Source organism: Terrapene carolina, unplaced genomic scaffold (assembly GCF_002925995.2).
Source record: "Terrapene carolina triunguis isolate 2854851 unplaced genomic scaffold, T_m_triunguis-2.0 Scaffold67, whole genome shotgun sequence".
Taxonomy (NCBI): Eukaryota; Metazoa; Chordata; order Testudines; family Emydidae; genus Terrapene; species Terrapene triunguis.
Window position 1 is genome coordinate 16,605,853 of NW_020664418.1, and position 13,521 is coordinate 16,619,373.

At 43.3% G+C, this 13,521-nt stretch overlaps 1 protein-coding gene across 1 annotated transcript in view; it reads left to right on the top strand.

Moving 5' to 3' along the window:
- Positions 1-9,981: 9,981 nt before the first annotated feature.
- ETFA (electron transfer flavoprotein subunit alpha) overlaps positions 9,982-13,521 on the top strand; it is a 46,375-nt gene continuing 42,835 nt past the window's right edge. The window contains exon 1 of the mRNA XM_026648233.1: positions 9,982-10,085. Coding sequence (XP_026504018.1) covers positions 10,047-10,085 — 39 coding nt within the window. The 5' untranslated portion in view covers positions 9,982-10,046. The remainder of the gene's footprint in view (positions 10,086-13,521) is intronic.

Here is a 13,521-nt window from a genome sequence, read left to right on the forward strand (position 1 = left end):
ACCTACCTGTGGCATGTGATGATGCTTACCTCATTAATGATGTGAAAAGTGCTTTAAGCTCTATAGATGGAAGGCCCGAAAGAAATGCAAAATATTGTCTACATGTTCAAAAATGACTAATGATTTTGGCTGCTTCGATTCTTGAGTAACAACCTGAGACCCTATAAAGAGTTCTGATGCTCTGCAGGATGGAATGCTCGCTTTTGGAAAACTGGGCCTGTTTCTGGTGTTGCAAATTGGCTATCCAAAAACAAATGGATCAACAATCACTAATAACTTTTAAAGAAATAAGGCAATGACTGTGACTCCTGCACTAATCGCAGAAGTATTATTTTCTAGGTTGAAATTTGGAAATCAGCTTTCCAGAAATGCTTGGAAGCAAGCATAAAAGGTGTAATTCCCATGAGGCCATCATGTACATAGACTGGATGTTCTTGGATTTACAGGGAAAGGCTCAGGATAGTGTGAATAGGGAATAGTGAGTGGCATGCAGATTCTTCTTTAGCCATGTAAATAGAGGCATAAAAAGCAGATATGTGTTTAAAAAATAATGGCAGTGTATTCTGCCATTGAATTTTACAAACAACTCCCATTAACTTCAATGGGAGCTCTGCACACAGAACGATGGCAGCGTACAGCCAAAAGTCTAGGTTGACAATGTTGCTTTGTCACTGCAGACAGGAAGAGATGGCTGTCTTTCTATTGAGCCACTGTAGCATAAATATTCCTGAGCAAATTGCATTACAAATAGCATGAACAACAAATATTTTCAAGGAAGGTTCCATCTTTTTTTTTAACGTAAGCCTTCACTTCCAAAAAGGTTAACAATTCTAGCAATACTGCAACTAGATCAATTAACTCATGAACACGTGTACTCCTTCTTACATAACCTAGTAGGTCCTGATTCTGCTCCCATTGAACCACTTTTACCATTGACTTAAATGGGAGCAGGCTCTATATTACGGCTAGTGATTTCACTCCCTGGTAATGATGATTTATGAAAATATGCAAAAGAGAACATGAAATGATATTGTTATTTATCTAATTATCCAGAAGAATATCAACATTTAGAACTTCATTAGGAAGTGTCATTTATAGGGAAACTGCAGTGTGGCACAGTAATCAGAGCAGGGCCTGGAAATCTGGATTCTGTTCCCAGCTCTCTGTGATTGGACAAGGCAAGTGACAGCACTGTGCCTCAGTTTCCCCAACTGTAAAATGGCGATACCTCCCAACCTCAAAGGGATGTAGTGAAGGTTAGTTTAAATAAAGATTGTAAATTGCTCTGATATACTCAGATGAAAGATGCCATAAAGGGCATAATAAATGATGATATGATTATATCTTATTATAAAGGAATCTAATTGTAAGACAGGCTGAGACTTAGGTATGTCTACACCCAGCCGCTAGTTCGGCGGCTGGCAATCGAAGTTCTGGGTTCGACTTATCGCGTCTTGTCTGGACGCGATAAGTCGAACCAGGAAGTGCTCGCCGTCGACTGCGGTACTCCAGCTAGACGAGAGGAGTACCACGGAGTCGACGGGGGAGCCTGCCTGCTGCGTGTGGACCGAGGTAAGTTCGAACTAAGGTACTTCGAACTTCAGCTACGTTATTCACGTAGCTGAAGTTGCGTACCTTAGTTCGATTTGGGGGTTTAGTGTAGACCAAGCCTTATTATACTTACACTGGTGTGAATCAGGAGTAAGTCAGTGGAGCTCCACCAGTGTAAAACTGGTGCAAGTGAGAAGACAATCAGGCCCTATAGAGAGAGGTCTCATTTCATTTCTATGTTTCAATATTCATGCACTGCAGAAATGAATGTCAGTGGGGAAGGATCAATATTAACTGGATTAGAAAAAATGAAAAAGGTTTGAAATATACAGAAATGGGCAATATTTGCACTTTGACATGGCAAACATGCACATGAGTAACTTTAAACATGTGAGTAGTGCCACAATGGGATTACTCACATGTATAAAGTTACTCTCATGCATAAGTATTTGGGTTGGAGACTAAATGATTTGACAACAGAATTATCTGCTCCATGAAATGGGATAATATAATTTTAAATTATGGCAATAACTATCCTCAATTACCTTCTCTAGTGACTCTGGGTCGCTTCTTCTTCTTCTATTTTTCTCATCTCTCGTGGTGCATTGCTGCCTTGCTCTCTTTTTGACCATCCCTGTAGTGTCATTTAGGCAGATACTGTCTGTTCAATTTTTAAATTCTTCAGTAGAGTGGTAAGCAGATTCTGATTGTTTTAACATTATTGGATTTTGACAGATTAGTAGGTGAATCCTTTCAACTGTTGGTAGAGCTCCTGAATGAAGCTCTTTAATTTATCTCCAAGTCAGCCATACTCATCATGATTGCAGAAACCGTAAACTGAGGATGACCCATACCAAAAAGTGGTGTTGCTATTTAAAAAACAAAAAAAATTCAGTCATCTTCTTTACTAAACCAATTAGTCATGAGAACGTATTTGCTGGTTTCCATGTCTTGTAGGAATTATGTATTTTACATGAACCAAAATTCAGTTCCAACATATATACTTTTTGTACCCATTCTTGTTTCATTTCCCCTGTGGGTCATTAAGTTACTGGAATAGGGTTTTTTGCTGTATTTTCACTAACCTACTATATTTAAACAAGTTTGAGCCATCCTCGGTATTGATCTAACTGCACAGTGTGAAAAAATGTAATTCCCTTTACAATGAAGAAATTGGGTCAGCAGATCCTAATGAAATAATCCTGGATAACAATGCACCATACTCAGGTCTTCTTCCGTTAATTAATCATTCATTTTTCTTTCTAAATGTATAAAAATGTTCTTTACTTGCAATGGATTCTGAATCCACAGTTTCATTGGTCCCTGTGTATTTTATGTTTTACCCTTTTATTATCAGCACCCATTATGTGGGAGATGAGCTGAACCATGACAAAAAGATTTATTCTATTTCATGTGGATCATGCTGATATAATCCCTACCTGATTACAGTTTTATAAGCGCCTAAAACACTAGCCATAAGTGATAAAGACTTCCTTTGTGCATCAAGATGTAATCCTTATCAAGCCAGTTTCAATAAAGATTACATGTATTTGAGGTGCTATTCAGGTTTTAAATTAACATTAAAAACAGAAAATATAATATCAAGCCTGTCATTTTCTAGATCTCTGGCACTTTTACTTGGAAATCTGACCTAGAGTTTGCCAGCAGCAGTTTGCTGATCAAAATATACTTTATGCTATTAAACAGATGCATAGAAAGAAAGAGTTTGACTTACTCTGAGCTGTTATCTGGACTGATAACCATGTGGCCAAAGCTGATCTAATGTTAATTTCCTTATAGTCTAGTAATAAATACTCTAAACCTATACTTGTTCCTTTTTAAAGGCTTGATTCCACAAAATATGCCTTCTGCTTTTGCACTGTGAACACTAATTTTTTTGGGGGGAGGGCGTAGGGGCTTACAGTAGGATTACCAAGGGGTGTGCCACACTTTAATGAGTAAAATATACATTAATTAAAAACATTTTTAGTCAAATAAAGGGTACACGAAGAGCATCTTCACCATATACTCAATTTATTTGTGCTCCTTTTATTAGATTTCTAATAAAGATTTCCTAAGTAAAAATATTTTCCAAAGCAATTGTAACAATATTTGGCATATTTCCTCTATAGAAGGCTCAGTTGTGCCTTTTAGGACACAGCTCTCTGAAGGGATGGGAGGAAGTTGCCTCATCCCTGAAATCAGTGGTACTTATTTTCATTTAACCCCAATTTTATAGCACTGTGGCTCCATGAAGTTATTGTTATGCACACCATTGTGAGAGGAGAAACAGGTCTGGTGATGACTTTTTGGTCATTTTTCAATTTTCCCGAGGTGAATTCTTTCCAGAATTTAGAGAATTGGGAACAGCCTTGAGACCTAGAGGGCTGGTTCCTTAGCATCACTGAGCTAGTTATAGTAACTTTAAGGCTAAGGGCCCTGAGGCTACTCTAATTTATGCCGGCTGGAAGAGTCCCCTAGGGACAATCTGATCAGCCAAGGATGGCAGGGCACAGTCCACTCCAGTCTTGCTTCTTCTAGCCCTTGTCACAGGGTCTATACAGTTGCCAGCGCACCAGAGCCAGGAAATGGGATGTGCTGTATAGCCATAATGGCTGTCTCAAATCTCATTCGCCTTTACAATCATCATAAGTTAATTGTCCAGCAATACAAAATATCTGAATACGCTCGGACACATTCTGCAGTAGGGTCTGTAGTATTTCTCGGCATCGTAGGTTGTGGGAAAGCTGAAGTGCTTTGCACTTGTCTGAGAGAGATCACAGTGATGGGTGCCATAGAAATGCATTTGTAGGATAAATCAGCAACATGCTGTAAACCCCTTACACTTTGGGGAAAAATATGCATTGTGGTGAAATGTTTAGAGAATACTAAGAATATTAATGATAAGGAAGAAACTGTATTTGTGACACACCATTCATTGATTTCAGGATCTTAAAGTCTGTAGTGTTACAAATCCATAAGCTCTTAGTACTGCTGGATTGATTGATTGATTGATTGGATTTGTAACTTAAGTGAAGAGGCCACTGTCAGTCTCGCCAAGATTTCAGTGACCACATTTTTTCAAAGATCTACAATGCAGATTTTTAGGGGAGTATTTTGCTTAATGTATTTTTAAATCCATCCCTTTGCCACTAGGAAATTTTAAAAAGCAAAACAATACCTGATATTTCTGTGGAACCTAATGTATATTATCATTGCTTGGGAAGTGTCATGGCTCTCAGAACAAAGTGCAGAGATTTGTATGGTCCTTACTGTGGAGTAGATTCCTGTGTTAATCTTGTTTGTTAGGAGTGTGGGCCTGTTTCAGATCTCAGTTATGTGGGTGTAAATCTGGAATAATTTAATGGAAGCTGGGTTTACACTGGTGTAACCAAGATCACAATCTGACCCTGTGTGTTTAGAAGACTGATCTGTAATAGTTCTACTTTGTAACAGAAGCTGTTCTGTGGTTAAATAGAGGCTGTTCTGAGGGGAAAATAGATCAGGCACCATCTGAGTGAAGCTGCAATGTTAATGATGCAGTACGGAATTTTGCCATATCAGAATTCCTTTAAGTACACGTGGAAGTCAAGGGATATGGGTTCTAGACCTAGCTACTAATGCAGGGGTGGGCAAACTACGGCCTGGGGGCCACATCCGGCCCTTCAGACATTTTAATCTGGCCCTTGAGCTCCAGCTGGGGAGCGGGGTCTGGGGCTTTCCCCGCTCCAGCCGGGGAGTTGGGTCGGGGGCTTTCCCCGCTCCGCGTGGCTACTAAAAGCAGCAGCATGCCCCCCTCTCACGGCTCCTACACGTAGGGGCAGCCAAGGGGCTCCACATACTGCCCCCGCCCCAAGTGCCACCCCCACAGCTCCCATTGGCTGGGAACCACGGCCAATGGGAGCTGCAGGGGCGGTGCCTGTGGATGGGGCAGCATGCGGAGCTGCCTGGCTGTGCCTCCGCGTAGGAGCCGGAGGCGGGACATACCGCTGCATCTGGGAGCTGCTTGAGGTAAGCACCACCTGGAGACTGCACCCCTGACCCCCTCCCATGCTCCAACTCCCTGCCCCAGCCCTGATCTCCACCCCCCTTCCCTCCAAACCCCTTGGTCCCAGCCTGGAGCACCCTCCTGTACCCCAAACCCTCATCCCCAGCCCCACCCCAGAGCCCACACTCCCAGCTGGAGCCCTCACCCCCCATGCACCCCAACCCCCGGCCCCAGCCCGGACCCTCCTCCCACAAACTCAACTCTTCATTTCTGGCCCCACCACAGAGCCTGCACCCTCAGCCAGAGCCCTCACTCCCTCCCGCACCCCAACCCCCAATTTTGTGAGCATTCATGGCCTGCCATACAATTGCCCTTGGGCCCAAAAGTTTGCCCACCGTTGTACTAATGACTTGCTATGCAGCCTTGGGAAAGTCACTTAGGTCCATAGATTCAAAGATGGCCACTAATTATGGCTGCCTAGCCTGAGATACCTGTGTCTCAACTTGGACAGCCAGTATATGAGTTATGCAGAATTAGTGGCCACCTGAAAATGGAAGACTTAATGTCTCTGTGCCTCAATTTCCCTATCTGTAAAATGGGGACAATGGGAAAAATTCATAAAGTATTTGAGATTGTCAGATGGCAAGTGCTGTATAAGCGCTAAGCTAAACTCAGGTTGGTTGCTCTCCAAGAATAGTATTGAAAATAAATTGGGTGGAGAGAAACAACAGCTAAGGTAACAATTAAACATTACCAAGGGGCAAATCTTGCCTCTTGTATGGGCATATACTACCTGAAGGGTAGTGGTTCTACTGCACTGTGGGGGCAGGCTGTAAGGAATCCACAAAGGGAGCTCTACAGTGTCTCATAGAATTTTGCTCTATGGATTTCCTACAGTAGTAGTGCACAGAGAGGTGCAAAAGGTGTGTGTTAGAGAGGGACATGGCCATGTCCATTAGATTTGTGTCAATGTGAATCTACTGGCCAATCCCTTCACTCCTTGGGTGGGGGCACAATTGTTACAGAAGGTGCTGTAACTCCGTGCCTGCAATCATGGCTGCAGTGAGATTCTGCTGGCACTATACAGCTTGGGAGGGAGGATTTCATCTCCTGAGAAGCACCCCTCCACAAAGCCATTTTACTTGGGCTTTGCAGTTTGTCGCAGGAAGATTGACTCATTTGCTCTGGAATTACTGTGTATCATCTGTTTTCTCTATATAGCAGGGACAGAGCAAGGATGCAAACCATATTTTGCTGAACTTTCCTTTAATCAGTTTCATATTGTTAAATGAAATATAATCCTGAGTAAAATACATTCAGCTCCTTAAAAATTAAAAAACCTATAAATTTTTAAAAGCAAATGAGCCATTCTCCAAAACAGAAATGGGTTTTGTGGCCTCTGATGATTATAATGCTGTACGTGAGGAAGGGGCGTTGGCTGAAGCAGTTATACATCTGTCCTCTGTAATGGGGATACCATACTGGGCTGGTGTTACTTGACTGGTCTTTGAAACATCAAATGACTTAGACAATTGGCAGGTCCTGGAGTATGGAAAAAGCCTTGACGGCTTGTCTCCCCTCCCATGTTCCAGCACCTATGGACAGCTGAGCTTTCCCCCCCCACCCCCGCTTCTTTCTTTCTTTCTTTTTCAGTAAGTCTATACCAGATGCGCGACAGAGATTTACTATAGGCTCTGCTATGATACAAATGTTTGGTTTCTTGGTTTTGGCAATAGGAGCTTAGAGGGGCTTCCAGAACTTGGCCACAAAGAGTCTTCTTTTCACTTTGGGAACCAAACCCCATATATTCCCCTTCTGTGTAGAAATGCACAGAGAGGAACAAAATACAAAAGCTCTGTGTTTCTTCAAGATCCATGATTAGGTAAATAAACTACATCCTACTAGGCCATGAGGCCAGTGGGATTGTGTTGCAGTCATGAGGCAGGGCCCAAGAAAGGCAGTGATGAGCTGTCAATCTATGAGAAACCAAGCCTCAACGCACATGGACCCTGGCTAGCCCCATGGCCTCTATACTCCCCTTTGTCCCCCAAAGTATGGCAACACATGAGGTAGCCATATTGACAGTTGCTGCTCTGCCCACAGCGGTGTCTGACCTGCCACTCCAGCCTCCTTCAAGCAGCATTACATTTCCACAAGTTTTTGTGTAATATATATAGCTTTCACAATGGAACATGGTACTTAGTGTGGCTGTTGCCAGGTCCTTTCCCACCTTGGCCATACTCTCTTTTTCACATGGCATGCCAGCTGCATGGCTCTTCTGCTGTGTGGAGGGAGGAACATTGCTCACAGCCACCTTCCATTTTCTATGGCTTTGTTCAACTTTGCAATGTGTAGGAAGGGTAGGGGAGAACATAAGAGCTTACTAATGCCTCTGCTCTGTTCAACACAGTTTGTAGTCAGGTCTTCGGCCTGTCCGGTCCCCAGACAGAATGGAAGATGGCCCACAGCAATGTCAACATCACCCTGACCGAACTGGGCATGTCACAGATCAAACATGGCACAGGGCTCTTATGGACAGACTTAGGCCATTATCCTTAATGGGAAAACATACATTACTTGCACATGATGGGCTGCAATGCACACCAACACTACGCTGCCCAACAATTTAGGGCAGGAAACATTTAGGCTAGGAACGACACATGACAAGTTGTGCAAATGTACCAAGGTGCCTTCACTTGTGTTCTAAAGGAAGAGGTTTTGATTCTTCTGTCTAGTCACTTCTGCAATTTACACTGTACAAATTGGGTATAAGATGCTGCCATTCTGATTTGGTAGTATTCTACACTCAGTCTTAATCTACTTTGCGTTGGTATAAATGACTATACAAGGTGCAAGGCATTGGGGCAGGACCCTCCTATGCTCTGTGAAGCTGTGCTCTACAGGTATCCTATTTATGATAATTGGCAAGAGGTTTGGGAAAGGGAGTGGAATTATCAGTGTGAATACATTAATTATACTCTGCATTGTGGAGGGCACAGTGGCTGCAGAGGTTGTTGCTGCCCACAACCTTCAATAGCAGTACTGCAGACTACACCAGAGGATTTCCTCCTCCTCTTTACTTTGGCTTTGTACAATGTGGAAGAATTTCAGTCTGATTCTGGATACTTGTCTGTATAACTTCACTTCCAGAGGTGTTATTCCTCTTTAAAAACTTTATTTAACTCTTGGCAAAAACAAACATGTGAATAAAAGAAATATCAGAAAAATTGATTCAGATTTTTTTACCATATCGTAATTTTTTTCATTAAATCTGGTCAAGAGGAGGATATAATGCTCACCATTATTCCTCAGTATTATGTAGATGGTTGTTCATTTGTGCTCCCTGCCATCTGGATCCTGTATGGTTCTTGTGTGGTTCTTGTTCAATTGCTGGATGAATCCATTCTAGTCTTCACATTCTTGGATTCTGAGCCCAGTCCATACAGCGTATAGCTTTCTTCTCCAACATTAGCACAAAGGACAACCTCTTTGGTTCCTTTCCTAAGTGATGCCTGGGAACCATATTTAGACCCTTCAGAATGGAATTGGCATACTTGTATATTATATGATACTACTTAAGATGCCAGAAATGTTTGTTAGATCATCTTTGTCTCTGCCTGTAAAAGTTTCTGGCTAGTTCTCAAACATTTGCATTATCAGCAGTGGAAAGGTGTGGGTTTTTTTTTTTTAAGCATGTAACAATAAGAAAAGCTCATTTGCGCTTAAGATCACAACCTTGAATCTTTATATTTGGCTTATGTAATACAAAGAAAGTTTACATCCATGTGGTTAATGGGATCATACCCTCCCCCCCATTTTTAAGTTTAATTTTTTTGGACGTATGCAAAGCTGGGATCAGTTGGATATTCGTTTTGCTATAACTGCTGGCCTGCATCCAGGAAACTAATGGGGAGTTTGAGTTGCTTAATCACCCTAACAGTAGGAGCAGCAAGGGTGGTTAGCAGTCACAGTCTTGTTTGAGAGTCCACTTTTTATGCTCCAGGGTGTCCCTAGCAGACAGATGAGTGCTGACTGTAGGTAGGCCCAAGCTGTACATTTTTGGCTGTGGATCCAACCGTTTCTCAAGCTGGGGTCTCGATTTGTGCCCATGTCTAGTTTTGCCAACTTTTCCTCCCCTGAATATAAGCGATGCACCGCACCGCGCACACTGACCCACGGACTGCAAAGCTGCACCGAGGCGCAGCCATGGCAGGGCCTTGGGGCTGCTGTGTTATCTGGGCTAGTGAATCAGCGAGCGGCACAAGAGCGGGCCGGGAGTCCGCCTCGAGCTGCATTTCTCACCCCGTACGCTCGCGCCTCCCCGGGAACTCAAAGGGCCCAAGAAACTTCCCGCCTCCTCTGATTGGCTGTGCGCGCTGGCCAATGGGAAAAGGCAGGATTCCAAGTCACGTTGTCCCTCAGCAGCTCTCGCGACATCTCTGCCTCGCCCAACCGGCTCGGGTGGGTGCTGCTGGGGCGGGGTGAGAGGGGCCCGGAGGGAGTCACCATGTTGCTGGCGGTTGGGGCTCGGCGCCTGAGGCGGGCGGTGAGTGCGGCGCGGCGGTCGGGGCCCGCTTCGCAGGGAACAGCGGCACCCCCTCAGCGCCGGGCAGGGGAGCTGCGCCCCCCTTGGAGCCCTTCCCGGGGGCCCGTACGGCCGGCCCCGCTTCAGCGCTGGCTCCCCCCACCCTATCCGTCCTGGGGAGCTGCCTGACTCGGCCCCGAGCTGGGCCAAAGGTCACCCAGAGCCAGGGAGACGCCAGCCGCCCACAGGGCCCGTGGTCCCAGCCACAGCCTGGCGCTGGCAGGCAGCTCAGGAGGGCACCTAGCCCATCCCCTGTGCTGGGGCAGGGCCAAGTAAACCCAGACCATCCCTGCCAGGTGTTTGTCCGACCTGTTCTCAAAACCCTCCAGTGCTGGGGGGTTGGAAACCTGTTCCAGTGCTTAACTATCCTTAGAGTTGGAAAACTTTTCCTACTATCTAACCCAAATCTCCCTTGCTGCAAACTAAGCCTGTTGTTACATTTTACCATGCCCTTGGTGGACTTGGAGAATATTTGATTACTGGTAGGTTTGGGGCATCATTTAAGACAGCACAAGCGAGGAAAAGGCAGCGCAAGCAGTTTGTTTGGTCTAATTTATATTGCATTATGCAAGAGTGCCCCTTTCATACTCTGGACAGCCTTGACAAGTTCTTAATCAGTCTTTGGAGATGTATTTTTATCTCACTTCAAATAATGGCTCATGTCAAATAAAACATTCATCTAATAGCAAAAGTCTAAAAAGTTGTCCTGGTCTGCATTTACTCTGAGCAGGGATCCAGGACTCTCATATTCAGCGATTAAAAACTCTGTGTAGCCCACTGACGAAGGAAAATTACTGCAGCTGTAAAAGACTCTTGGTTTTAGTGACTGGATCTTCTAAGAGTTTGTAAAAAGTCATGTGTCAAGGGGAGGCTTAGCCAGATTTGTGGTGATAAAATAGGCAGAGAGTGGGAATATGCCTTAGTACCACAGTAAAGTAGATAGTCCCCTCCAGTTGACTGCAGTGGGACTTGAATGCATGTATTTTCTTTGCAGGATTGAGCTTAAACTAATTTAACTGGGAGGTGTGCATGTAAAGGTGGGATCTGATCACTTTTATATGTTAGGCCATAGAAGGTTATTTACTTTTTGTTGCATCATACTCTGTGTTCCAGCTTGTATATTGCTAAGCTTTACAACTAGGTGAATACTCAGGGTTACTTGGTGGGTGGGTGAAGGACATATTTTATCTAATCTATTATGCTGTAGGGGGAAGGACGTTAAGCAAGTTACTTACAGGCCACCTACCTAAGTATCCCTTTTGGTAAAATGGTGACAAGCTTTATTTGTAATGTCCTTTGAGATTCTCAAATGTTAAGTGGTATGGAAGTGCAAAGTATTAATACTATGGATATATCAATGGATTTTGTCAGTAACAAACAATGGTTTAGTACAGGGGCAGTGGACAGGCTGTCATGTTAGTTTCACTGTTTTTTAAAAGATACAAACTGTTATCCTGACCAATTTGTTTGTGGTTTTTGTATTTTTAGATTAAAGGCTGTTTGGGACAGGGATGATATTTTCCTGTATATCTGTACAGCCCCTCGGTTGTGTGCTATTACAGTATAAATAATAATCCCTTATTATGACCAATTTAGAGTTCCAAGTTCCACAAAATGGGAAACACAAAGCCAAATTCCTTGTTTGTCAACATTTGCACTCTCATTCTTTAATTTGTAAGATGAAGTATATTAGCAATATTGTGATCAAGACTCTCTTCCCTGCATTTTTTTAAACGGAGCATTTGTAAAGTATGAAGGATAAGGAGAAACTAGTAATTTCAAAATATTTATCCTATGCAATAAAGAAGAGGGGCAGGGAATTTTAATGGAAGAATCCTGCTCTGATATCAGCTGTCATGGGGATCATATTTAAATATACTGTATAAGTGGCTTTGTAAATAAGAGCACAAAACAATGCCAAGGAACCTGGACTTTCAACTTGTTTACTGCAGAGGCAGCTCCAGTGGCCTGTTTATATATGGATAAGGTATAATCTATTTGTTCTACTGTTCAGTTGAAACTAAACAGATGTAAAAGACCAAATTCACCACTGTTGAAAGTGGATGTGACTCCACTGATTGAAATGGAGTTGTGACCAATTGATTTCAGTGAAGTTTTGGGAGGTCATGTGGATGGTGAGAAGGAATTTCAAATATTGGTGACTTTCTTTCTGTACTAAAATCCTGGACTCTCCATTGGTAGTAAAACACATTTGCCTCATCTTTTTATGTCCTCTAAGTTTGATTCTCTTAAAAAAACAGGGAAAAAGCCAATTTGAGGTATTCTAGAATATAATTTTCTACTTAATGAAACTTTTATTGAGCTACTTTTACAAATTAGGATATCTTTAAAATGGAGAAACTATTGACTAAGATAAACCGGGTCATAGTCTTAAATTAGATTGAGGGGTGTCCGCTGCAAGATAGGGTATCTTGTTGGGGTGTGGGGGGGGGGGAAGGGATAATCGAGAAATGTCATACATTTCAGAGGAGCTCTTTTCTGAATGAAGAATCCTGCAACTATCTAAATAAGAAGGTAATGGTAGAAGAAACTTACTAAAATTAGGCAGCCACAGGTCCTATATCCGAAACCAGTTGATTTCTAATGTGTGCTAAGGAAAACTCCATTACTCCCCTACAAGTAAATAGTGATGACTGGTAAGACACATTCTAGGTAAGGCACGTTGGTGGTAGGATACCTATATGATATTAGTATTTCAATTACTCCATTAATTTTTGTCTTAAATTAGTGCCCTAATAACGTCGTAAAACATTGTTCTGTGGATACTTTATTTCCAAGTTACATGTTAGAGAAGGGGTCCCCAACTCAGTGCCCGTGGGCACCATGGCGCCCGCCAGGGCGTCTAAGTGCACCCGCGTACTGGCCAGCGGACGAGCATCCGCCGAAATGCCGCCAAGAAGCAGCGTCATCCAGAGGCGTTGCTGCCGAAATGCCGCCGATTTTTGGCGGTATTTCGGCGGCGACGCCTCTAGATGACGCTGCTTCTCGGCGGTATTTCGGCGGCGACACCTATTGACGTTGCCGTTTCTCGGCGGCATTTTGGCGGATGCTCGTCCGCCGCCACGGTCCTCCGTGGCTCGCCAGACGAAAAAGGTTGGGGACCACTGTGTTAAAATAATGATACGTCAGGTTGTTTGGGTAAAGTTATGCCTTACCTATTTCTAAGTTTTCCTTTTTATTGGGGTTTTTAAAGTTTACAAACATGTAAATACTCAGTATTGGTATTTTTACCCAAATGGGGATGCAAAAAACCTACTAGTTCTCTCTCTCTATGATGGGGTGACATCAGAGAAGAAAAATATTTTGGATGTTAGTTCATTCTTTTTGTGCTGCTTCCAACTCCTTGTTTTGGCCTTAAAGATTGGAGGGTAAAAGC